This window comes from Dendropsophus ebraccatus, chromosome 1, assembly GCF_027789765.1.
Source record: "Dendropsophus ebraccatus isolate aDenEbr1 chromosome 1, aDenEbr1.pat, whole genome shotgun sequence".
Taxonomy (NCBI): domain Eukaryota; kingdom Metazoa; phylum Chordata; class Amphibia; order Anura; family Hylidae; genus Dendropsophus; species Dendropsophus ebraccatus.
This window is the reverse complement of record NC_091454.1, coordinates 76,133,536-76,160,719: the sequence shown is the minus strand read 5'-3', so window position 1 is coordinate 76,160,719 and position 27,184 is coordinate 76,133,536. Positions and strand designations below refer to the sequence as shown.

Below are 27,184 nucleotides of genomic sequence, written 5' to 3'. Positions count from 1 at the left end.
TTCATCAGACCATAGGACAGTCTCCCAATACTCTTCTGGATCATCCAAATGCTCTCTAGCAAACTTCAGACTGGCCCGGACATGTACTGGCTTAAGCAGTGGGACACGTCTGGCACTGCAGGATCTGAGTCCCTGGCGGCGTAGTGTGTTACTAATGGTAGGCTTTGTTACATTGGTCCCAGCTATCTGCAGTTCATTCACTAGGTCCCCCCGCGTGGTTCTGGGATTTTTGCTCACTGTTCTCGTAATCATTTTGACCCCACGGGGTGAGATTTTGCGTGGAGCCCCAGATTGAGGGAGATTATCAGTGGTCTTGTATGTCTTCCATTTTCTAATTATTGCTCCCACAGTTGATTTCTTCACTCCAAGCTGATTGCCTATTGCAGATTCAGTCTTCCCAGCCTGGTGCAGGGCTACAATTGTTTCTGGTGTCCTTTGACAGCTCTTTGGTCTTCACCATAGTGGAGTTTGGAGTCTGACTGTTTGAGGGTGTGCACAGGTGTCTTTTTATACTGATAACAAGTTTAAACAGGTGCCTTTACTACAGGTAATGAGTGGAGGAAAGAGGAGACTCTTAAAGAAGAAGTTACAGGTCTGTGAGAGCCAGAAATCTTGATTGTTTGTAGGTGACTAAATACTTATTTTCCACCATAATTTGCAAATAAATTCTTACAAAATCAGACAATGTGATTTTCAGGATTAGTTTTCTCATTTTGTCTCTCATAGTTGAGGTCTACCTATGATGTAAATTACAGACGCCTCTCATCTTTTTAAGTGGGAGAACTTGCACTATTGGTGACTGACTAAATACTTTTTTTTCCCCCACTGTATTCCTACTGTAATCTGTGAACACGCAGTCCTGTTTTGGCAAAGAAACATGCAAATAGGAAATAACCTTAGACTACAGATGTGAGAATGGTATTTACACATATACTGTATAACACATGCTGTCACCCCCTAGTGGATATTCTGTGCAAGCGCTGTTTGGTATATTGTTATACTTACTTTAGGTTCAGGAGGAGCTTTAAGAGGTTCAGATATCATGTGTATTACTCCGTTTGAAGCAATGTAGTCCGCCTGTACTATGCGTTTTCCACCCACATATCTTATTTGGTTCTGGAAATAAATGCACAAAAAAGTCTTCTTTAGTATGAAATACCTCCATATAGTACCCAAATAAAACTGCCATTAAAACCAACAAAATAGAACCTTATAGTGACCAAATAATGCCCAATATACAACCAGTAACCTTTAAATAACCCAAATTAATACTGAATATCAATTTGTTGATAATATATCATATACCAATAAAGTGTTGTGGGTGGTTGTAGTTCGTGTGCCTTTTAGTGAATCCAGCGGGGTAATTCGGGGCAGGGCCTAATTTAAGACTGGCGTATGAGTATGCCGATCTTCATAAATGTCTCCCTGTATGTACAACCACTCAAAAAAATGGTAGTCTAAGCCAAGTAATGCAGTCTCTCCTCATAGACAGTTATATTTCTTACCGTGTTTTGTGTGTCTGAGGAGGTTTCTTCAAAAGAAACAAGTAGCTTGTTGCCTATCTTTGTCTGGAGTAACGTTCCATTGGTAAGTTCACTAAAGAATACCATGTTGTCATTGGCAATGTGATACTCAATGTCACGACCAGAGAGTGTCTGGGAAAATAAAAAGATAAGTGGACGCTAAGTGAACATTATCAATCTGAGGACAAATAAATGTCTGGTTTTCCCACAGTAACCAATTACAGCTCAGGTTTAATTTTTGAAGTTTCTAAAGCAAAACATGGCCAACACAAGTGAAAAGTAATATGCCTATATTCTATAAGTAAAACAACCTCATTATTGAACTTTGGCTACCGGTCTACCTCTTGATTTATTAAAGCTGAAGTCCTTTTTACATTTTTGAATGGAGGTTCTCAACTATTATTGACTTCATCATTACACAGAACCATCAAGAACCCTGTTAACTTCCCTCTTTATGAATCTAAATGTCTGGGCCAAGGGTGAGTGGTTTGTTGTGCCCTTCTCCCTGACATCAAGCAAATGCCCCCTTTTTGGCTTGGTTCAGACTAACACAACACGGATGCATTTTTGCGGATGAGACTCACAGTCAAGTTGGGTCTGGCAGATGTAATATGTAATATGGACGTAGACACTTCTGTATTACTCTAGTGTGAACCCAGCCTAACAAGCTTGCCTGCTTATGATTAGTCACAACTATTAATGGTCACTTACCACATTCTCATTAATGCCATCATTACTAGGTGCAAAAAAAGTAGCTTGTATGGTCAAATTAGTAAGGTAACTGATAAATTCTTTGCCCTTTGCTGATGAATTTGAATATTTGAAGATTTCCTGTGGGGAAAGGATAGGATCATTGAGAGACACCAAAGTGCTTAGACTATTATTACATTATTTGTTTATCTCTTAACATACCATTACAAAGTTAGAAAATTCAGGGAAAGACATAAGGACTTGGAGCAGGTTTCCATTGCAGGTGTAGCCATCTCCTATATAGCCAGGCTTGCAGGTACACTCTACATCTACAAATAAAAAATGGAAATATGTATTTGGTAAAAACACTGAGACATATTTATGATAGTGTGAGCTTATTTTTATTTTTTTTTACTATTCTACCTTCACTACCTTAAAAGTAATATGTAATTAGAAAACAACCTGTTAAAAGGGAAACAATCACCTGAAAAATCTATATGATACTAATAACCTGTGCTAATACATCCCCTAATACACTTACCACACATATCTATAGGGTTCGGCCCTGCCCGATATACCCCAAAATCATACTTTGATCTAGTCCAGCGCTGTATGCTAATTGAGGGCAGATAGTTATTTGGAGCATTTCTTCAGGGCCAAGTAGTCACAGCCCCCCGGCTGGGTTCCACTGTAATCACACCTCAATGGGCGTCATTCACAGCCCAGTATGACAGAATCATCATCTGGAGGTGGCCCTGGGATTGCGTAGCTGAAATACACAGTACAGCTGCACCCAATTCCCACTGTACTTTGCATGTCTGAAATGACTTTCATAGCTCCAGATTCTGCTTTACAGAGTGTCGCTGAATGGATCGTTTTGACCCTGCTGCAGCCACCACCATCATAGGAATAACACTTCTTTTGTTTGTAGTTGCTGCAGCAGGGTCAAAATGATCCATTCAGCAACACTCTGTAAAGCAGAATCCGAAGCTATGAGAGTCCAAAGCCATTTCAAACATGCAAAGTACAGCGGGGATAGGGTTGCACTGTACTGTGTGTGTCAGCTACGCAATGCCAGGCCCGCCTCTGGATGATGTTTCTGTGACACGGGGCCCATAGAGACGTGATTACAGTGAAACCCAGCCCCAGGCCCATGACTATGTATCAACCAAGAAAAAACCCATATAGACCAAAATAAATCATTTTAAATCATATATCATCTTTTTTAATGTTTCCCAAAACACCCATAAAAAACATATACACTTTAGACAATTAAAATCAAGAAAAAAACCAAAAAGTGGCGGGGCTATTCCAAGATTTCATGTAACATCACATTCATCATGTCAGGCAATTTTCCAATTCATAAGTGTAATACACAAACACTGTGTGACCCGTAATTCATCACTGTAATAAATATAAAGTGCTAGTGCATGATCACTCAAAGGCACAATTTCCTGGGTATGGGATATGTGAGAAAATTCTCAACACTGTCCCTCCACTCCTGCCCTTACCAAGTCAATACCAGCAAGTGCCCGACACCAATGCAGCCCCTCCACCTCACCCTCCAACGCGTTTCGTTAGACCTTTCTCAAGGAGCTACCAATGACTACTTGGCCCTGAAGAAACGCCTATATAACTACCTGCCATCAATTAGCATACAGCACGGGACTAGATCAAAGTATGATTTCGGCGTATATCGGGCAGGGCCAAACGCTGAAGATATATGTGAGGAAAGTGTATTTGGGGATGTATTAGCACAGATTAATAGCGTCATATTGATTTTTCAGGTGATTGGTTCCCTTTAAGTTTTAATATTAAACATATTTAAAGATGTTAATAAAATCTGCAGTTTTCATTCTAACCACTAAGCTGGGACTGTTCTGTACTGATTTCTTTCTAGCATCGTTCTCGTTCTCTTTTTTTTTTCTCTAAATCACAGACAGGATTACAGTGAAAAGTGACAACACTTTATAGATAGGACTTCTATTCACAATAGCTGCAGCTCACAGCTCAGCCTCCCCTTTCCTGTAGAATGACCTCTGCACAGGTTACAGAGCATGCCTAAAAAGCACTCCCATTTTAATGAATATGGTTTGGGACAGTCTATTGTTCCTATCTCTATAGGGCTTGCTGTAAAGCATATCTGGAAAAGCTGTTAAAAACAGCTCAGGCAAGCCAAGATGGCTACCCCCATGATAATGTACAAAAAATGTATGCTCCATTATAAATGTACCGCTGTACAGGTGGTATTTTTCAGGGACCCAGGGATATAATATGGGGTAGCATACTAAACAGATTTGGTGGAATCCTAGAATATTTACAGATGTTTAAAATTAAATGTCAATCGGTAGGGAAACAGTATCATATTAAATGAAATTGATGCTGATGTTGTGCAACGTGACATGTTATTTTGGAAAATAAAATTACCTTTAGTTCTATAACAGAAAACATCCCATGTCTCAGACAAGTTGGCCCGCTCCCCATAGTCCACTATCCCTACATGTCCAAATCCACAGTTAGGGTTCGAATATGCTGTTGGATAGCCCACCCTTCCTTTAGCCAACCATCCCGCAGAACATAGATGGTAATTCGCCTAAATCAAATACAAGAATAAAAATAAGTTTCTGAATGGACTGTACAAGTGAAGCAAATATACAGTTAAACTTAAAATCATGGTGGAAAATTATTTTGTGGCAACCCTCTCAAACAGTAGTCAGAAACAAAGACTGTGAAGGAATTGAAAAACTGCCACAGACCAATCAAAGGTGGTCTTCCCGAAGAGCTGGTGTGCAGACAATTCCCTGTTACTGAGTCCTGATTGACTATATACAAGTCACTTGGCACTCATTCAAAGGACTATTTAGACTGCCAAATTGTTGCTGGATCTTTCGTGGAACCGTCCATTTAACTATTGTTGGCAACACAACCTCTGATTACATGGATACTGATTACAAGGCAACAGATGGGCCTTTTACATGGGGGAGTTATCGGTCCAATAATTGCCCTGTGAAAAGGGTCGCATGAAGTTATTTCAGTATTAGGCTGGCACGGAGAGGTCCACTGGGCAGAATAGACTAAGTTCTGTATAATACAAGTTTATTGTGTATAAAAGTATATTAGTGCTATAAACTGTTAATAAAAAAATGACTAAGGAGTGTCATAAATATCTGTCCTGCTTACAATAGTTTTCTTTGATAGACTGAAATTTATGTTCAGAGATAGGTTCCCATCACTAATATGCAAATTGTATCTATACAGTTAGTATATGTCTGTATGCACATATGTATAGTATAAGTATGTAATAAATATTAAAAGTGTAGTATAAGTTTAAAATAAGAGGTCTGATTCACTGCTAGCATTATACTATACCTTTTGAGCATAGGACAGTTGGCTGTATGTAGCAATGGTAGCGTCTTGGTCTTTGCATGCTTGGCCAGCTTCAGTGAAATTATACTTATATTTGCCTTTTGGAGACTGTAAGTGAAATACTCCAACGGTAGCATCTGAGGGGGGAGAAGACTGTCAACATGAGCCAGTATCACATGGTGAATATTTTCTGGATTATTTGGACACACAGTGAAAGTGCTTTAGGAGAAAATAATGTAGTATTAATAAAACATTCACCTTAATAGAAATAATATTACATTATTAACTAAATATAAATATACCTTTTGTACCGTGAACAGCACTCACAATTATATATCTATCTTTATAACAACTTTCCAATTGCCCAGTTTAAAGGGGTATTCTGGATACTTTATTTAAAAAAGGTATAGGTTTTTTATGTACATTTTCACTTCCGTTGAGTGGCAGCAGTATGGGGACAACATGACCCCCTCTGCTGCAACCAACATTTGTGTCAGAACTGCAGGGCTGTGTAACCTTTAGATACACAAGTCCCCCAAAAGTTAAGAAACTGCATTTTCTTTCCAATTGCACCCATAAATAATATTTTTGGAGTTTCATCATACATTTTATTGTGGATTGAAAGGCCCTATTACAAATTACATTGCATTACACTTGTTCGTGAAAAAAACCCAAGCCCTTACATGGCCCTATAGATGCAAAAATAAAAGCAGTAAGGCTGTTAGAAGGCAATGAGGAAAGAACGAAAACACAAAAATGAAAATTGGCCAGGTCATCAAGGCCAAAATCCACTGGGTCCTTAAGTTGTATTACAAAGCAATATAATTTTACTAAGAAATGTATGTAAAATATATTTTTAGTCTCTGGAGTACACCTTCAAATTTAATGGGTCAGGAATATATCTAAAACTCAATCTACTGTAGACATATGTGCCAAAAATATTTACCTGGTATCAGAAAACTGCCATTGTAAATTAAAAAGGGTTTCTCACCTTAAACTAATTTGTCCCCTATCCACAGGATAGAGGACAAGTAATATGTGGTGGTGGAGGTGTCGGTGGTGGGGGGTTTCGACCTCCATACCACCTGCCGATCTCCAGACCCCTCTCCCGGCTTCTTTGTTATGAATACAGCCGCAGGTACAGCACATAATCCACGGCTGTACTTAGCTCACTCTGGCGCCTCCATGGAAAATGAATGGAGCCGCCGGAGAGAGCCGAGTATAGCATTTGGCTTTCCAGCATCTCCAAAGGAATGAATAGAGCCGTGGGTCACGTGCTGTACCTGCCTCTGTATTTATAACACAGGAGCTGGGAGGGCCATATGGAAATCCCTGGGGGGTACAGAGACTGAACCCCCCGCAATCTCCTACTTGTCCCCTATCCTGTGTATGGGGGACAAGTTAGTTTAGGGTGGGCAACCTCTTAGATTAGCTTAGCTTAGAGGTCTGGATTCACTGATGTAGGCTATGGCCACATTTGAAATTCTTTTTATTCCTGCTTAGTGATTATGGTACAAAAATATTTTCCTCATAGCCCTTCATTCAATTTTGTTCTGTTCTTGTTCTACAGCCTCTGCAATGTCCTTAGTGAAGTTCACCAGAGAAATTATTCACAGACAGGATTGTTGTAATCAGCCCTTCTCCCCTCTTCTGAATGGACTTCTGAACTGATACAGGTCCTTTTCGAAAAATTAGCGCATAGTGCTAAAGTTCATTATTTTCCATAATTTAATGATAAAAATTAAACTTTCATATATTTTAGAATCATTGCACACCAACTGAAATATTTCAGGTCTTGTATTGTTTTAATCCTGATGATTTTGACATACAGCTCATGAAAACCCAAAAATCCTATCTCAAAAAATTAGCATATCATGAAAAGGTTCCCTAAACGAGCTAATAACCTAATCATCTGAATCAACTAATTAACTCTAAACACCTGCAAAAGATACCTGAGGCTTTTAAAAACTACCAGCCTGGTTCATTACTCCAAACAGCCATCATGGGTAAGACTGCCGACCTGACTGCTGTCCAGAAGGCCATCATTGACACCCTCAAGCAAGAGGGTAAGAAATTTCTGAACAAATAGGCTGTTTCCAGAGTGCTGTATCAAGGCACCTCAATGGGAAGTCTGTGGGAAGGAAAAGATGTGGCAGAAAACACTGCACAACGAGAAGAAGTGACCGGACCCTGAGGAAGATTGTGGAGAAGGACCGATTCCAGACCTTGATGGACCTGCGGAAGCAGTGGACTGAGTCTGGAGTAAAAACATCCAGAGCCACTGTGCACAGGCGTGTGCAGGAAATGGGCTACAGGTGCCGCATTCCCCAGGTCAAGCCACTTTTGAACCAGAAACAGCGGCAGAAGCGCCTGACCTGGGCTACAGAGAAGCAGCACTGGACTGTTGCTCAGTGGTCCCAAATACTTTTTTCTGATGAAAGCAAATTTTGCATGTCATTCGGAAATCAAGGTGCCAGAGTCTGGAGGAAGACTGGGGAGAAGGAAATGCCAAAATGCCTGAAGTCCAATGTCAAGTACCCACAGTCAGTGATGGTCTGGGGTGCCATGTCAGCTGCAGGTGTTGGTCCACTGTGTTTTATCAAGGGCAGGGTCAATGCAGCTAGCTATCAGGAGATTTTGGAGCACTTCATGCTTCCATCGGCTGAAAAACTTTATGGAGATGAAGATTTCATTTTTCAGCATGACCTGGCACCTGCTCACAGTGCCAAAACCACTGGTAAATGGTTTACTGACCATGGTGTTAGTGTGCTCAATTGGCCTGCCAACTCTCCTGACCTGAACCCCATAGAGAATCTGTGGGATATTGTGAAGAGAAAGTTAAGAGACGCAAGACCCAACACTCTGGATGAGCTTAAGGCCGCTATCAAAGCATCCTGGGCCCCCATAACACCTGAGCAGTGCCACAGGCTGATTGCCTCCATGCCACGCCACATTGAAGCAGTCATTTCTGCGAAAGGATTCCCGACCAAGTATTGAGTGCATAACTGAACATAATTATTTGAAGGTTGACTTTTTTTTTTTAATTAAAAACACTTTTCTTTTATTGGTCGGATGAATATGCTAATTTTTTGAGACAGGATTTTTGAGTTTTCATGAGCTGTATGCCAAAATCATCAGTATTAAAACAATAAAAGACCTGAAATATTTCAGTTGGTGTGCAATGATTCTAAACTATATGTAAGTTTAATTTTTATCATTACATTATGGAAAATAATGAACTTTAGCACTATATGCTAATTTTTTTAGAAGGACCTGTATATGACATGTCAAAGTTGACCTTCCATCTGGTCATAAAGCTGGTTCCAGACAGGTAAGATAGAGGTTTATTCCACTAGGACTATTCAAACTAGTATTTGTGGCAGACTACACTGGTAACAGTAAATTACAAAGCATGTGGAATAAAAACTAAAAAAGAAGTCCAAAGTGTTCATAACTTTTGTGCTGCTTCTCTATTCACTAAGTAAAAGAGAAATCCAAGTGGGACATATGCTTTAAAATTCTGCTACAGGTGACCTCTTTCCTTACATGTTATAAGAGTAACTCACCTAAAAAGTGTAAGTCAGCACATATTGCATCCGCGTGGCACAGCCCATGATCCTGCAGACATCGGTCAAAGGGCAGAGTTGTTACTTCACAGTCCACACCATCACCTATGTATTGGTCCTTACATTCACATTTCCTCTTATTCTATAAAATAAAGTAAATCATGATTGTAAATGAAAAGAATCTTAATAAAGCATCTAAAAGAACAGGAAATGTAATGTAAAACAGAAACCTAGCCCATCATCTCCCAGTCTAAAATGATATCTAGTATGTTAGAATAAGCGAGTCCAGCAGGTACAGTGGATTTCATCTTGCTTCATACATTATACTTACAGGTCCAGTCATGGTACAGATGGCGTGTTCACTACAACCACCATTTAATCCATCAACACATGGGTTTATGGCTGTACAGACTTTTCCATCACCACCGTATCCCGTTAAGCAGCTGCAGGTGACTTTAACACCACTTTGTGAGCACTTAGCATTTGTATCACACCCACCGTTATTTGTCTGGCAGAGATTCACCACTAGAGGAGAGGAAAAAACAAAATCCTAATACTTAAGATAGGAATATTACTTTCGTAGGAACATCACATGATACATAATCATAAGTGCCATATAAAATGTCATTGATAGATGTGTGATCATCAGTCCTCATAGATAGATTATTCTGCTGTTAACATACTAGAGATAGAGGCATGGCATCAGCACTACAGATGTGTGGTCAATACCTATTTAGAATGAGTCACCGGCTTCTTAAACTTGTGTTTAGGTGTTGCTGTTTGCAATGTATCAGTTACCTGTACATGTTCTACCATCTCCTTCATAAAACCTTTTGCATTCACAAGCATTGTCTTTCTTGCACACAGCATTATTAGAACACGGAGGAGTACAGACAGGTGGCAGTTCTGGAAAAACAAAATGCTGTATTAAATATAGGTTAAAGTACTAAATCACTAAAAGACTTTTGATTGAAATGCATCTACATATGAAATATCTACAGGATATTGCAAGATAACGGGAAATGCATCATCAGACATAGTATTGAAATTAGGTTTTTATTATAATATTTTTTTAAAACGCTTTGGTACTTTTTGTGACTATACATCGAAAAAAAAAATTATATTTCAGTCCACCCAAGTGACTAGAACAGACAGATTAGTGCAATCTACTTTATCAACTTTGCTGTATAGAGTTGGACAGCAAAAGAAAGTCATCTGATTGTAGGTAGGTAGAGGGGTTGGGCTTTACTTAAAGCAAATGAACCACTAGGCACATCGATTACATGAACAGACCACTGCCGCCGCAGGGATGCCGGTCTATTACTGAGCAATGGCCAGGCATGAAGCACTGGGGGCAGGCCCGCCGGCCCCCCAGTGTGACAATCTCCCTTCCCCTTTGTGATGCGGCTCTATTAGAATCAATGGAGCCACATCACAGAGGGGAGGGGAGATCGGCAAACTGGGGGCAGTGGGCCTGCCTCCAGTTCTTCATGCCAGGCCAGTGCTCATTAATAGAGCAGTGCCATGCATGGGAACAATGCCGTGGTTCAAAAAAAGGGCCGCGGGTTTGGCATCCCTGCACCAGTCTGTTCATGTAAAAACCATAAAGTGATGTACTTAGTGGTACATTTGCTTTAAGACCAGCATATGAGTACGCCAGTCTTAATAAATGTCCCTCTTTATACTGATTTACTTGTGCCCCCAAGGCACACCCCAGGCGACATTGTGCCTCATTGACATTCAAGGTTGCAAACAAAGTTTTCATCCTAATGTATCTTGTAACTTGTAACTTGTATTATTGCCATTAACTGTAAGTTTTGCATGTATGTGAGTTAAAGACTTCCGTTATATTATCTGAGCCCTCATTTAATGGTGACCACAATTTTGCATCACCTTCTAGCCACCTTAACATGTGTAAGTATTGCACTGAACTATACAAGATTGCTTATATTCTATTTTGAACGTCTACTCCTATTTTCTATTGCAGTTTGTTTCGGTACTCACAGTCATGTATGCCAGGATAATATAACTAGTACAAAATATATAGATATAAAAAAGAGAAACCTAATTTTGTTTCACAGCGTTTTCCAGTCCATCCTTTTTCACAGGTACATTGTCCGGATCCATCGATTCCTTCATCACATTGACCATTATCTGTGCAATCACAGACTGAAAGACATAAACCATTAAATCAGTAAACATTTCTTCAAGACTGCCATTTGTCAATATATGTAGAAATATATAAACTGCACACACACAAATATACAGCAAAGATCTGTTAGCTGCCTACCTTGGAGCGTAACTCCTTCCCCTTTAAATGCATTATGGGCTCTAATGACCTGTACAATTTTTCCTATTTTTTACTTTTGTGTTTTTTTTTTTAACCAAATAAAGGCTTTTTAACCAAAAATGGCATTCTAATGTATATCAAAGTAAAATTTTTATTTGAAATTGTTCACACAATTTTTTTTAATAATTTGTAGAACACAAAATATAACATAACATATCTGCCTGCGATTTGGGGAGTTTGGCTATTTCTGACAGCCAGTTGCCTGATTGATGGCTGTACGATCACCTGTGTAGCTATTAGTCTTCTGCAAAAACAAGGCTGTAAAAGCCCACTAATAACTACAGTAAAAAGGTAAATTGGTGATTATTAATGGATTAAACATTCTACCACCAGAATGCCTTTTGTACAGAATATGCAAAAAGGCCCTTAGAGCCTCAGTTATGAGTCTCAAAACACGGGACTAGCCAGGAAAGGACCTAGCAAAGGGATGGGATACAGAGACCACCAAAACCACCATATTAAGTTACCCCTTCAGTCAGTATCCAACTCAATTACAAGTCTGATTATATGACCACGTAAATACCAAAGCCAGGTATCCATCCACAGACAGCTGTTTCGGTGTGTTGCCCCTCATCCGTGTGGAGCAGGATTCTGACGACTAAACCTTTACTATATTACAATTGCAGAATTATTTTGCAATCAGGTAGCCCTTATTTTCTGAAGGATCAGGTTTACTAGCCACTTTTGCTCAAATGTTAGTCATGCCTGCTATAAAGTTTATATATATAAAAAAAAGAAATAATCTACTTAGCAGTATAAAATGTAAGTATGACAATCACTCTAGAACAGCTCTATTCAAAAGGTCAGGGTTCTGTCATTTTAGGTAGAGATTTCTGAGAACTATGCCTACTGTCAAGGTTGGACTGGCCCACCATAGAATGATTAGAGAGCACCAGACACTTGATACAATAATGGTCGTAGAAATAAAGCAGAAGACAACCCCATTTGGAGATGTCTATGGGGATAGTCAATTGACAGCTATATCTTATGGGCAGAAAACCTAATAGACATTATTTATGATAAGTCTAGTGTGCACAATGATAACTGCAAGTAAAGGCAGACAAGCAGATGTTCCTTGTGATGGAAAGTGGGCCATCAGAATAATTTCCTTAGCCAGGCCCAAAGAACCCCAGCCTAGCACTGTCTACAGTATATGTGTATCGGACCTACAGAATACTCCCCCCTTCACACTGTTTTTACATACATTTGCAGTTTGGTCCATATCTTCCTGGTATACAGGATTCACAAGCTGTTCCATTGAATCCTTCTGTGCATGTACATTCTCCAGTTCCTGTATAGCCATCATTACATTTCCCATGTTTATTACAAGGTGTTTCAGGACTCCCAGGACAGGCTGCCAATACAGAAGTACAATCACAAAAAAATATTCACTGATAACAATAATGAAAATTACAAGCAGTGCTCTTGTTACAAAGGCAAATCTCACTTATATACTGCAATATATATGCATTATTCTATGAAATGCGTTATGCTGGAGTTTAATAAAAACTTGCACTTTACACTGGTAGGCTCAAGTCCCATTAGTAGAGTTGGACTTCCTTTACATTGGAAGTAGACTGACAAGTTGACAGAAAAGTCCAGTGCATAGGATAATACTAACGCTGACAAAGTTGGGGGAAGGGTTTTTAACGGAAAGCCTTTTAAGGGTATGATCGCACAACAATTTTTCCATCTAAATTAGGGAATCTGCAGCAGAAATTCAAGGCATATCCTCAAATTTCTGCTGTGGATCAGCTGCTTTCCTGGACAAGGGTTAGTCACATTTAATTAGGCAAAATCATGTTCAGGATACAGAATGAACACTAACTCCACTTCAAAGAAGTAATAGATCTCTATTTTTCTGCAAGGCATATTTCAAATTTGCAATATCTGAAACATCTGCTTTATAGCTTGCAGTATGAACTATAATCCTGATTGCCATTGAGAACAACGTAATGCAGATATTAAATGGCTTTCACATGGACTCTAACTTGAAGCAAATATGAACATATCTAAAGTGTGAAAATTAGGTACAAATTAAAATGGGTAGAATGTTAAATGAACGCTGCCATGTTTCTCCAAAAATTAGAAAGGTTCTTATATTATTATTTTTTATCTGAAGAGGGGATAGGGTCTTACTTTAAGAGAAGCACAGTATGCACCACACTTTAGGCCTTTTAATACTGTTGTTAGACACCTATACTGTAGGCTCCTATACTGTAATTCCCCCTGTAGTTAGGCCTCCATACTGTGTTCTTCCCTCCCCCTTTGTAGTACTTCTCCCATACTGTATATATCCCCTTTCTGATGTGAGGTCCCCCATAATGTATAGCTTCCCCCCACCCTCTGTAGTTATTCCCCCATACTGTACACATCCCCCTCTGCAAGCAGTCCCTATACGCATCCCCCCCCCCTCCGTAACTGGTTCCTAACTCTCCCATATTTAATGTCCCCTACTGTGCATCTATTTAAAACCTACTCCAAAAAGCCTTCAAAATGAATCTAGGTCTTATTCTCAGGGGAAGGTATTATTTTTGGAGAAACAAGTAATATGATGAGGTAGGGTCACAGAACGTTATTTAGTATATATATTATATATATATATATATATATACACACTGATAATTACAATGATTATGTAAACTGACAAATTCTTGGAGTTTACAACAGTGATAGCTAAAAGCTGAAATGATACATAACTGATAACTGACCTTGGCAGTCTTTCCCAAAGTAGCCTTTGCAACACTGAGACATCCAAAGGACCATAGTGCACTCCTGGCGACAGCCCTCTATAATTCTCCTAGAGGTAACTTCATACTGACACTTTGTCTTTTGGCCCTGTGTGATAGATTGATTCAGAATGTAGAAAGTATAAATGTCCATGTATAGTAACAGTCTCTAGGCAGCTCTTCAGGAAAAAAGAATGTGAAAATATAGCGGGCACTCACCGTAAAACTTTAAACTTTATTGTAGAAATCTAAAACATAATGCCAGGACGAGCAGTAGTGAGGACGCCAGTAACTATCGAGGCAGCGCTACAGCCAATGTATTGGCGTCCTCACTACTGCTCGCCCTGGCATGATGTTTTAGATTTCTACAATAAAGTTTAAAATTTTACGGTGAGTGCCCTCTATATTCTCACATTCTTTTTTCTGTAGATCTTCCATATTGCTACATTAGAGTGAGCACCTCCGATATTATTTGCTGCAGAGACTCTGTCAATTACATATTTTAAGTTTAAAGGATTACTGGGTTCAGTAGTGCCAGACACTTTGGGGGGCATTTATTAAGTCCGGCGTTTTTTACGCTGGACTTATAAATGCCCCCGCAGCTCCGGTGCTACAGGGATTTATGTAGAGGCGGACTGCCTCTACATAAATCCCGTGCGCGCCGGTGCGCACCGCCGAAAGCCTACGCCAGCTGAGGACTGGAGTAGGTTTCCGGCGTACATTTGGGCGGAACGGATGGTAAATCGCGCGGACTCTGAGTCCGCGCCCTCCGTTCCGCCCACTACACGCCCCCTTTCCGCCCCACTGGCGTACTCTGCGGAAAGTGCCGATTTGCGAATATTTTATTCGCAGATCGGCCATTTGCGTATAAAAAAAATACGCAAATCGGCACTTTCCGCCGAAAATCATCCGTTCGCCGGATCATACATGTGGCCCTTTGCCTTTCTGGAAGGGTCTGTAGGCAGCTTTTACTTTAATCCTGCCACTCCTATTTCCTCTGCCCATGAATTTACACTTTTTGTTCATGATAAGACTGTGTCCTTGCTATCACAATCACACAGGTGGATGTCTAGATTCATTACTGCAACAATGTATTGACACTCTTTTTTTATATCAAGGTTTAAGATAAACATATTTCTTAGCAATTTCTTGCTGACTTTTTTTTTTTAACTCATTTTTTATTTTATGATATGATAAAATAAACTTGAACTATTGCAGTTTTCATTGTGGCAACTACGACTAAAAATAAGCTGGCACTTCCTGTACTAAGCTTGTACTTCCTGTACAGATCATTATTAGCAGTGTCCCACCTATGAACACAGACAGGATTACTGTAAAAAGTGTATGGATAAGATCAGGCCATTCCCAATAAAGTAATGTCCACAGCTCATCCTCTTCCTCTTCTCTGCAGAATGACCTTCTTCAGAGGTCACAAAACATACCTTGAAAACTATACCCATAGACGTGAATTGTTCCAAAAAAAAACCCCTACATTCTAAAAGTACAAACAAGTTAGAAAAAAGAAACAATGTGTTTAAGTATCTGGCTCTGATCAGTAAAAAAGAAATCAGGGTGACACATTCACTTCAAAGTTTCAGTATGAATAAAACAAACAGACCTCATCACACTTTATTTTACCTTGGATTTGCTTCCTGCAGGACACTTTGGAACATTAAAACAGAGGCCACATTCACCCTGTTGAAGATTAATAATAGAGCTCTCACTATACATCATTGTACATTCAGTCTCTTTGTTATAATATTGTTATGCTATTTCTTTAACATGCTTGTCACTCAAAAACTATCACTGCCACAATAAAAATAGAAACTTAATCATATTGGGCCTTATGTTTTAAACTGTTCCAATCAGTCCTCTCCCTGGTAGTACTCCACTTGTCTCAATTGATTTTACTTTTTTTTAAACATATGATGCATACCCATTACCTATAGCTATATGGCTTGTATGCTGTTTATTCATGCCAAAACATTACTGATGAGATATTGGAAAATAAATGGTTCCCCTGGAACAGGAACTGCTGGGGGCCATAAATAACACATACCAATATATGAGGATAATTGCTAGGGGTTTTATTGCCTGGGACAAATTTGTACAAAGATGGGAACCTAGTCGTCGTCTAGGTTTTGCACCAATTATTAAGCAACAGAAGGTACTTCTGATGTCTAGCTTATAAGAAGCTGTTACATATAGCACACACACGCACACACACACACATATATGTAGCATCTGTACCTCTTTTGTTCTTGCTTTAATGGACATCTTATAACTTTATACTATCTCTTTCAGAGTTGTTGTTAAGCTTTGAATGTTCTATTCCTGCTCTTTCATGTTTATGTGCCTTATATAAACTCTGAATATATGAGACAACTACTGCTATACATAAATGCACACATTTGTATTTGTTGTATTTGTAAATTAAATTCTTAATAAAAACATTGAAGATAAAGAGAAACTTACCGTCATATCAAAAGTTACCAAAGTGTCACATCGACCCCCTAAAGTAGATGGAGCAAGGAAGCAGTCAATGCCGTAAATCAAACCTCCATTAAAATTGAGCTGCCTCTGGATAATTCTGCACTGTCTGTTATCAAGAAGAATTTCTCCCTAGACAAAAAAGGTATAGTGTAAACTTCTAATGGGTGATAAAGAGAATAAGGTTCTTATAATTGAAGTATACAATAGACATATATGTAACACTAATTATGCACATTCTATTCTACAGTTTTTTCTAGTTCCTTTCTAGTTTACAGTTCCTGCTATTACAGAACAAATTAAAGAAAACTCTTAAGGTCCTATTATATATTGGGTCAATATTAGAGATGAGCGAACCTTGAGCATGCTCGAGTTGATCCGAACCCGAACCTTCGGCATTTGATTAGCGGTGGCTGCTGAACCTGGATAAAGCCCTAAGGCTATGTGGAAAACATGGATATAGTCATTGGCTGTATCCATGTTTTCCAGACAACCTTAGAGCTTTATCCAACTTTAGCAGCCCCAGCTAATCAAATGCCAATCGTTTGGGTTCGGATCGACTCGAACCCGAACCCGGTTCGCTCATCTCTACTGCCAACCAGTCAACCAATGATTGTACAGCCAGGGGTGCACATATGATCACGGGATCGCTTGTGCAACCCTTTACTTCTATCATTCCTCAGCCTCACATCCTCTATGACAAAGAGCATGCTGCTCCTGCACCTAATATTAATTATATCCTTTTTACACTACAGATGATCACCATGGGTCTGGCTCCTAGCAACTTTACCAAACAGCTGATTTTGCCAGTGAAATAGCCATCCATGTAATACACTTGCCAAAAGGTTTTCCATTCAGGCACATGGAGGATGGTCATAGACAATGGTCCTGGGTGGGGGGATCTACTTCTATGGTGTCCTTTTGCTTTAACAATTTGCTCTAAATTAAGGGACACTCGACATTTAAAAAGATGTGGGGATTTAAGTTGATAACAAGATAATACTACAAGATTTAGGCTACGTTTACACATAGTAGAATAAAAGCTACATACGGACACAATTTTGAGTGGAAATAAAACAATGTTTGAACAGAAGGAAGTAAAGGCTGTATTTTGCAGTAGTATGTTGTAAATAATGAGCATGTACATTATTTGGACAGTTATAATTAATTACGCCCATTATTCTGTATGGTGTGTGCACTGCCTGCCAATTTCCCATTGACTTTAATGAAGCGCATTATTACATTTAAAATACAACCATATTGTACCTGAAAATTATGGCCGTATTTTACTTCAATCTTACAGTGTGTGAACAACATAGCCTTACATTTTTACTCCCCGACCACCTTTTACCTAATTTTTGTACAAATATTTCTGATCATTTGTCTTTTCCATTCCTTTCATTTATCTTTAATCCCAATACAGTATTTTATAGCTATATGACTACAAAGAAATAAAATGTTATTTACTTACAATAGAAGAATCCTTATCACATTTTATAGTGAGATCAGAGCCCTGAAGTGTCTTTATTGATCCTCTAGTGAGAAGGTCATAAGCATCAATCTGTTATTAGAAATAATACATCTTAGATGGAACTAATGGTGAAGTAGAACAGAGCCTCAGCATTTTTGTCTTGTAGTGTCAGGGTTAGTAGAACAAATCTAGGCATTGTGGCTTCTGTAGCCTATTATCAAAGACTCAGATATCATTAGGTCACAGTTTCAATGCTTTGTAGAGGAATTAAAATTCATGAAATTAAATGGCCATTTTTAAGATGAGAAGTGATAGCTTATCACTAGAATAAGTCATCACTTCACGATTGGTGGCATCTGACCTTTGGGAGCCCACCAATCCCCCGAATGACCTGTAGTGTACTGGGGAGGACACATTAAAATAGTTATTCATTGAACACTGTTCTTACCTTAGCATCTCTGACAATGTGATACTTTAAGTATTGCACAAGTTTATCTTTGTTCTGATTATTGTACAGAAAATCACTTTGCTCCTTGGGTAACATTTGTATTGCTTGGTCAGATGGCAGAAACACAGTGACTGGCTGATGTACTGGATCATCTATGAATTTCATGAGATCTGCATCCTGACAATTAGAAAAGATCTTTAATGAAGTAAGTAGACTGGCATGGGCTTGCACACCTATTCACATTCAGACAATACATAATAGAACAATGTACTATTCAGTGTCCAGCTTTTTGATCATTCATTCACCATAGAACCGTGATCTACTTGCAAACTAAAAATCATGTTCCAGTTGTAAATTTAGATGTTGATCACATTCTTTTAAGGGAACTATAAAAAATCAAATGTTTTTAGGCACATGTCACCCAAATAATAACACATAGAGGCTTCCATTCTTTTCTATTGGACAAATATACACAGCGGCTTGTGCTCCAGGGCTAGTCTTCTTTTGTAATTCCAGATGGGAGTCACAATCATAGTCATCTATTTGAACATTGAGAAATGTCGGTAGTCATATGTCTGCATAAACATTTCTCAGCTTGTTGTTGCTCCTCTCCTCATATCAGTCAATCTATATACAGTACAATACATTTTACAAACTTGAAAACATAACTAAAAATAAGCTTTATAGTACAATCTGGGTATGTGTTAATTTCTAGGGCTGGTTTACCGGTATGTATAAATGTATAGCTGGAGGTGTACACATTTTACATGTTCTGTGTCTTCCTTATAAATTACTATGAATATCTGTATTACTCAAACCATAATATTTGTGTCTTTTCTGCAGTTTATCCGGTTATCTAGTTTATCCAGGGTTATCCAGCTAGGTAAAATTCATGTGGAATAGTGCCCCCTCCTGAAGACTTTTCATTCCATACATATCATTACCTCATCAGTCTCCTTTCTCAGGTTCTGAAGCTGCTGCATTCTGCTGAAGACACAGAAATCTATGTGTAAGCTGTTTTCTCTGTCTCCCCCTCCCCCTTCCTTCCAAGACGGTTAATGTAGACAGTGTCCCTAGTTGGCTGATTCTGCTCTCTGTAAAGTCAGGAGGGTAATCTAAGACAATGGTACTTGTGACTTTTCTGTGATTAACCCTCCCAGCATTACAGAGAGCAAAACAGTGCAGAAACAGCTAACTGGGGACACTGTTTACATAAACCTTCTCGAAAGGGAGTGAGGAGAAGCTCATACATATTTTTCTGTGTTTTCGGCAGAATTCAGTAGGCTCAGAATTGGGGGAAAGGATACTGAAAAGGTAATGGTATGTATGTAATTGTTAAGGCCCTATTACACTGAATATTTATTGGCCTTACTTGGCTGATTACTGACCATTAAGACTGATAATTGTTGAGTGTAATAGCACATGTTGAAAAGCAACAATCGGCTGATTTGCATGATTTCAGCTGATCGGGGTTCTTGAACATGTTGAAAGCTCACGATCAGTCTGCTGCCCATTGCTCCAGGTAATGGGCCACGCAAACAATCTAAGGATTGTTCAGATGGCCCCTCCCGCTGCTCCATGCTCATTTTCTGTATGTGTGATGGCACAGTGCAGCAAGTGAGGAATGAGAGAGAAGAGAGTGCTGAGCTGACAGGTTGGCTCGCTTCCCTGGCACAATGGGCCCTGTAATATGGTCTCCTTCCTCCTTCAGTCTCCAGGAAGGAGGATGATTAAGCATATATTTCACCTAATGGGATAACCCCTTTAACTAGACAATGAAATCCAAACAAATGATCCCATACCTGGAGTAATTTGTACATTGTACTGTATCCATTTGTTTCTGCAATATTTTTTAAATTATCCTGAAGAAAAAAAAGCAGAATTAACAAAATTAACATAAGAAAGTAAAAGATGTAACACTATTAAAACAGTTGGGATTGCTCTGCTGGCATTAGACATATACTATGCGTATACTTTAAAGTGTCAATGTCATTATAACTTTTAAAATATAATAAACAGTAGATGTGATATAAAGCAAGTTTGCAATTTACATTCTTTATTTATTTTTTAGTTATCATGAAAAACATGGCACTTCTCAAAAAACAAGAATCAGTCAGAAAATAGGAAGTCCTGTGTATCCCAGGCCATCTGAGCGCTCACAGAGAGAAGGCAGTCATGTGATTGATGGACACATTGAGCCGCTACTCTCCGTACTGGCCGAAATTCATGTTTAGTCTCTTTTATTCAACCAGAACAAGTCAGAAAATCTGCCTTCTGGAGACTGGACCTGGATACCTGGTAAGTTCAGCTTTGTTTTACAGCATGGTATCAACAAAAAAAATAATGAATGTATATTGTAAACTTGCTTTATATAACATCTACTTTTGAATTAGATTTAGAAAGTTATATTTGATTGTCCAAATAATAAATAAAATGCTTCTACAGAAAGTCATATAATACGTTTCTTCCCACTTGTACATCTGGTTGCAAAGAACAGAACATGCAATGATATTGGTAAATAATGGAATACCAAAACAAATAAAGTACCTTCAATGGGGGGCATAAACGCGTAACAAAACATCATATTCAACAATGTGAGCAGTAATGAATGAGGAGGCAGGAGAAAAAAGGAGCGAAGAAAAATAAAAGCATATAAATGAGGAACATAAAATAATCTTACCCTTAGATAATTTTAAATCCCGCCCAGGAAGATGCCATCCTCTGAGCCACCACTACATCTGTAATGCTATCATTGAACACCCTTCTCATCAGTTTTTAGAGAAAAAAATGGGAGCTCTATTTCTAGACAAATATTAGAAGGTCCAACATACCCAGGTAAAATACAGTGGTACCTTGGTTTAAGAGTAACTTGGTTTAAGAGCGTTTTGGTTTAAGAGCTTACAGTTTTTCAAAATTGTGACTTTGTTTAAGAGCATTGCTTTGGTTTAGGAGCTCCCTGTACTGGGTGGAAGGGCGAGTGGGAGAGGGGCATGGTCTGCATAGCGTGATCTACAGCACTGTACTCGAACCCAGGAAGTCTCTATCACCTTCCAAATCATAGCAGATCCACTTCAGGCTGGGGCTTACATGAGGGGACAGAACTGTGGAGGTAATGTGACCACACAGACCTCTGACAGCAGCCCTGCTTCTCTATTCTAGCCTGTTGTACTACACTAGTGCATTATGGGGATCTGCAGCTCCATCCTGTATCTACAAACTGCTGCGGTGTTATCAGGGTTATTCAGTTACTATACATTATACTCCACATGCTGATTGTTATACTGTGCAGTAACTTATAATATCACATATTCAGCTGTTTATAAATGTTTGTTTCATTTGTTTTACATGTTATTCAGAATATAAAAACATTATTTTGGGGTGTGGAAACAATTGTTTACATTTCAATGATTTCTTATGGGAAAATTTGCTTTGGTTTAAGAGTGGATTTGGATTACAAGCACAGTCCCAGAAAGAATTATGCTCGTAATCCAAGGCACCACTGTTCACCTAACTGAATGTCCCAATTGCAGCAGAAATATTTTACAAATTTTGCATCTTTGCTGAGAAGGTGCGGAAACACATCTGCTAGAGATGAGTGAGTAGTGAAATATTTCCTTTATTGCCAGAGGCACGATACCTTGTTTACCCAAAGGTTAAAACTTAACTTTTATTTAATGGTATAGAAATTAAAAAGAAGAAAAGAATCCCAGCGGTGTAATGTGTATATACAGTGCTCTTATTAAAATAGGGACATTGTAATACTGACTCGTGTCACAATGATTACGTTGTTGACAGTGTTCACACAGTGTGCGGTACTTGAGAGGGAATGCAGTGGTACAGCAGTGTTCACTGCGCGCTCCGTGAAACTGGGGGTTACTTCACCACCTCAGTGTTCCATTCGAGGATGCGTGGAGTGTTGCTATTCGGCGTACACTTAAGAGAAATTATAATACTGCTGTTAAGCGATACACATGTGTATCAAAAAATGTTGCTGGCGACAGTAATGGTTCCCTGTGTGTATGCACAATACTGGGATACCAGATCGTCGTACCGTAATTGGAATGGTGATAACCAGGGGGGTGAGTGGAACGGGTAGCTCCCGCGTTATATAGGAGATATTGCGGTGTATGGCTTAGCCCGATTGATGCCCTTGCCGCGGGCTGGCAATGCCGACCGTTGCCTAGGACGGTAATGTCTCTCTCCCTCTGGTCACTATTCACCAATGCTACCACATGTATATAGTATCGCCCTGCTTCCCTAACCCATTATTATCTGCCAACACAATGTCCCTAATCTAAAATTGCCAAGCCTGTGTCTAACTAGTTTCGTCAGAGGCTCTGACTTTCTTAAAGTAATCGGCTATGGCGGGCGGGCGGTCAGAGGGATGCTTTAAACCCTCCGTATACCGCATCACCGGTGGTCAAAATCCCTAACTCCCAATCAGATGCTAGAATAGGTGATGGATGATGTGTATGACACTGATGGGCAGCGCTGTTGGCTGTCCCATTGGATTAGAGAGGGGAGCGTTTGAAGTTGATGTTGGCGGGTATCACTCCTCCGTTCCTCCCACTGACCGTTGGAATCAGTAGTGAAATATTTGAAATTTCGAAATTCGATTCGAGTAGACCACGATACTCGACTATTTAATTGAATATTGAATCCCATTGAAGTATATGGGAGAAAATGCTAGTTTCTTGGAAACCAAAATTCAACCATTTGGAGGTCACTAACTTCACAACCTTAGGAAATGATGCGAACACCTCTGGAATGCATCTGGGACTACAGAGGAAGCATGCAGGGGTGCATCTTACACACCAAAGTTGCAGTATTACACCACTATCACAGCCTGTCAACTATACACTCCAAACACAATATAACCTCTATGTAAAGTGGAAAAAAATACATGGAAACCTTGTTTCCTTTACAGTAGTATAGACAGAAAACAACATTTTTAGAAAAATAAATATTTTCATGCAACCCTTTAAATCACATTGCCTATGAAAACCACAGATGGCATAGGCAAGGGAGAAATCAAACAGCACCCATTGCTAACTGTCATTGTGTGTGTCTGTGATGTGGTTTATGTTATGCACAGAACGCTAAACACTAGTACCAAACTTTTTTTTGGCACACTGGCAGTATACACCTGTATACCCTATATGTGAGGTTTTCACCAAGTAGATACACTGCAGCCTATTCCTCTAAGTGCACTCCAGCTGCCTGCCTATATGAACACACTGATGTGCTGCTAGCCAGTTTAATAGCTGTATATCTTTGTTCAAAACAAGTATTTTGAATAGTGTACAATTCGTATACCTACTTGATTGAGCAGTACTCACTCATCTCTAGTATCTACATATGTCATGCCTCTATATTGCTGAACATCCATACTTACCATTGTTTTATCAGATTTGTCTTGCATTTTCTTGGGAACAAGAACTTTATCAATAAGGTGCACAACACCATTTGTGAGGGCTAACATTGGTTCATCCGACATGATTTTCACTTCACCATTTAAAACAGTAGTGTTCTGAAATAAAAAGCAAACACATACATAGGATTAAGGTTGACTTTGATAGCTATCCATTTTATTAAAGTGGACTGCAACTTGATCTATTAAACCTGTAAAAAAAGTGTTCCTGATACATAAACCACAAAAAAACTTAACATAATCCATTGTTGAACATAAATGGCATGAACATGTTCAGAAAGCTTTTTATGCAGACAGTAGTATGAATTTGATTTTTTTGGCGTAGTAGTAGTATGAATTTTTTTTTATCGAACCATAAGGATCTTTAAAAGGATTTGTAGGTTTTATTTAATTCTATTTATCTGCAAAGCCTATTCAAAGCACTGAGAGGGAAGCAGATCTAGCCATGGAAAGATTGATAAGCTATGTGTAATAACTGAAGTTAAATGATAAACAGAGGCTGGGTTCACACTACATATATTTGGTTGCAATATGAGGACCACAATACTGACTCAAATATATATGTAGTGTGAACATAGCCTCCTAGTGTATTTCAAGAGCTTATTGTGAAGTGTCCGATCCCAAAGGGGCCTGTCAATGGACAAACGTTGAGAACAACTGCACGCTGGTATCAAAAGCTGGTATGAAGAAACAGTGACAGAAGCGATAAAGGAAACGGCAACCTCTACAATGCTGCAAACACTGTACACCAAGGGCAAGTATGGATATAGCATGCAGTCTTAAAGGACAACTCCGGCGGGACCCCCCCAAAAAAAAAAAACACAGACACACACAGACACCATTTTCACCATCCCTCCGGTGACGATCGACACTCCATTCGCCCGCCGTCCGCCTCACCGTCACCTGCGTCCGCCGTCAAGCGATGTCTCCTTCTTCCGGGTCCATGAGAGAGAAAAGGCGGCCAGCGCGCTTGCGCACCGGCAGCCTTTTCATTGGCTGGAGCGCATCACATGGCTTCCAGCAAGCTCAGCCAATCAGGGCTGAGCAAGCTGGAAGCCATGTGATGCGCTCCAGCCAATGAAAAGGCTGCTGGTGCGCATGTGCACCAGCAGCCTTTTCTCTCCCATTCACTCTCAACGAAGACGCCGAGGAGGAAGAAGACCCGGACCGCCCCCAGCTCTGACATCACCCGACACCAGAGAAGAGGACCATGACGACCGTAATAGGTAATGTATATATTCTTTAACTTCCGGGGTGGGGGGTCGGGGGTCGGAAAGTGGGGGAAGGGGGCCAGACCGGGTATTTAACCACATTACAAAGTTATATAACTTTGTAATGTGTGTTAAATAAGCCAAAAAAAAATTTCGCCGGAGTTGTCCTTTAATTAAAAACATCCATTTAGATCCACTCTGAAAGCGTAACATAATATTTTAGTACAGAGAAACATCCATACTCAAAAAGTAGATAGAAGACTGTACCTGGGAGACTGATATTTTCACAGTTTCACCCTGTAGTGAGGTCAATGACGTCACTGAGGAGAGGTCATCTCTTGTGAGCTGTGTGCAGGATACGATGTGATACAAGAGAACCTGCTCCATCATCCCTTTAGCTGTCCAGTCTTTAGCCTGCACAATAACAGATAGTAAATTATGGTAAATAGTAAATTATTTAGGTGTAAGAAAATAAAGAATGTATGAGAAATATTAATTCAGCCACCCCTTACCCGAGGATCATTTTTCAGAGCATCATTGCTTGGCACAAAAACTGTAAAAGGGCCAGTCCCAGTGAGCTCATTAATGAGATTTGACTGAAAAAAAGACATCAAAAGTATAGGATCAGCATTCACATGCCTATCAGCAGTCACATGACTAATGTAAACATATTCAGAAACTGCAGTATTAAAGTCTGTATTGTATTGACCAGTATTATAGCTTAACACCGGAAAGCTCAACAAAGGAAAATTCAAGTTTTTTTCCATTGTAATAAACCCCTTTAAATTTAGTAAGTGCACAAGCTATGTGGAAAACTTTCCAAACTAAGGCTATGTTCACACAACGTATCAGACTGGCTGTTCCGTGACCCCGGCTGGGTCACGGAACGGCCGGTCTGTGCCCGGATCATCGGTACCGGTACTTAGGTATTCACTGAATTCTGGCCGCAGAAAACTGACATGTCAGTTATTTGTGGCCCCGTATGGGATCCCGGCTGGAGCGTATACGATGTGTATACGCTCTGCCCGGGATCCCATATCAGATAAGGTTATGTTGAGCTCTGCAAAAAGTACAGCCGCTGTTGCCGATGGCAACAACGGCCATACTTTTACGTAGCGTGAACATAGCCTAATACTGTATAAAATGATTTGATATTACCCAGTATAACTATTAGAAATATTTTATCCAAAGAAAATTTCAGCCTTAGAACTACCATTTTTTTAATAAAATACTTTATACATAACATTGTCTACATAAAGTACCTGCAATAAATAAAAGAAATTTGAAGTCTTGGGACTTTTCCGTAATTCCTAAGCAGAAAAAAGGTAAATTAATAGACATTTATTATTTTATTACAATACTTCAAGAGCTAATATTGTTCTGGGTCATATATAATACTGGTCTTGGTATCTGGAGGTTGTATTCCTGATCCTACACAAACTGATGGGAAGGTGTAAGCATACAAGGATACAACTTGATTTCATTGTTTGTGTGCAACATAGAACACCCTAAGGAAGGGGAGGCATCAGTGTAAACTATTGCAAAGGACCAACCTAAGGCTTGCTGAATTCTACAAGATGTAACTAGAAAACACATTACATGGCTGCATTACACAATTGTGGAAATGCCCATTCAGCCAACCACTTGATGAGGTAGGTTACCACTTCAGCCAGTGATTAGCTGGGTGGGACCAGGAAGCATCGTTCAGTGGTACTGGCAGGGGCGTTGCTAGGGTCCTAAAACATCCGGGGCCTGGGCCCTCTGAGTGTCGTCATAAATGGTTAGCGAAGGAGCCCAGTGCAGAAGTTAGTAACCTCAATGACCGCTCTATTAGCCCAGCTCTATTGCTGCCACTCATAACAACTGTGGCTAAACAGAAAGAGGCAGCCACCTGGCCTGAGCTCCTGTC

The 27,184-nt window shown here is 39.5% G+C and overlaps 1 protein-coding gene across 1 annotated transcript in view; it reads right to left on the bottom strand.

Annotated features, from left to right (window-relative positions):
* Positions 1-27,184, bottom strand: part of STAB2 (stabilin 2) — a 102,335-nt gene that overhangs the window by 4,103 nt on the left and 71,048 nt on the right. Inside the window, exons 46-66 of the mRNA XM_069973525.1 lie at positions 26,538-26,585; positions 25,788-25,871; positions 25,543-25,689; positions 24,029-24,163; positions 20,436-20,495; positions 18,634-18,810; positions 18,186-18,275; positions 16,700-16,846; positions 15,863-15,919; positions 14,207-14,333; positions 12,700-12,849; positions 11,210-11,314; positions 9,944-10,051; positions 9,477-9,670; positions 9,146-9,287; positions 5,583-5,716; positions 4,641-4,806; positions 2,436-2,542; positions 2,235-2,354; positions 1,506-1,655; positions 1,006-1,116 (exon numbers count right to left, since the gene is read on the bottom strand). Coding sequence (XP_069829626.1) covers positions 1,006-1,116; positions 1,506-1,655; positions 2,235-2,354; positions 2,436-2,542; positions 4,641-4,806; positions 5,583-5,716; positions 9,146-9,287; positions 9,477-9,670; positions 9,944-10,051; positions 11,210-11,314; positions 12,700-12,849; positions 14,207-14,333; positions 15,863-15,919; positions 16,700-16,846; positions 18,186-18,275; positions 18,634-18,810; positions 20,436-20,495; positions 24,029-24,163; positions 25,543-25,689; positions 25,788-25,871; positions 26,538-26,585 — 2,559 coding nt within the window. The remainder of the gene's footprint in view (positions 1-1,005; positions 1,117-1,505; positions 1,656-2,234; positions 2,355-2,435; positions 2,543-4,640; positions 4,807-5,582; positions 5,717-9,145; positions 9,288-9,476; positions 9,671-9,943; positions 10,052-11,209; positions 11,315-12,699; positions 12,850-14,206; positions 14,334-15,862; positions 15,920-16,699; positions 16,847-18,185; positions 18,276-18,633; positions 18,811-20,435; positions 20,496-24,028; positions 24,164-25,542; positions 25,690-25,787; positions 25,872-26,537; positions 26,586-27,184) is intronic.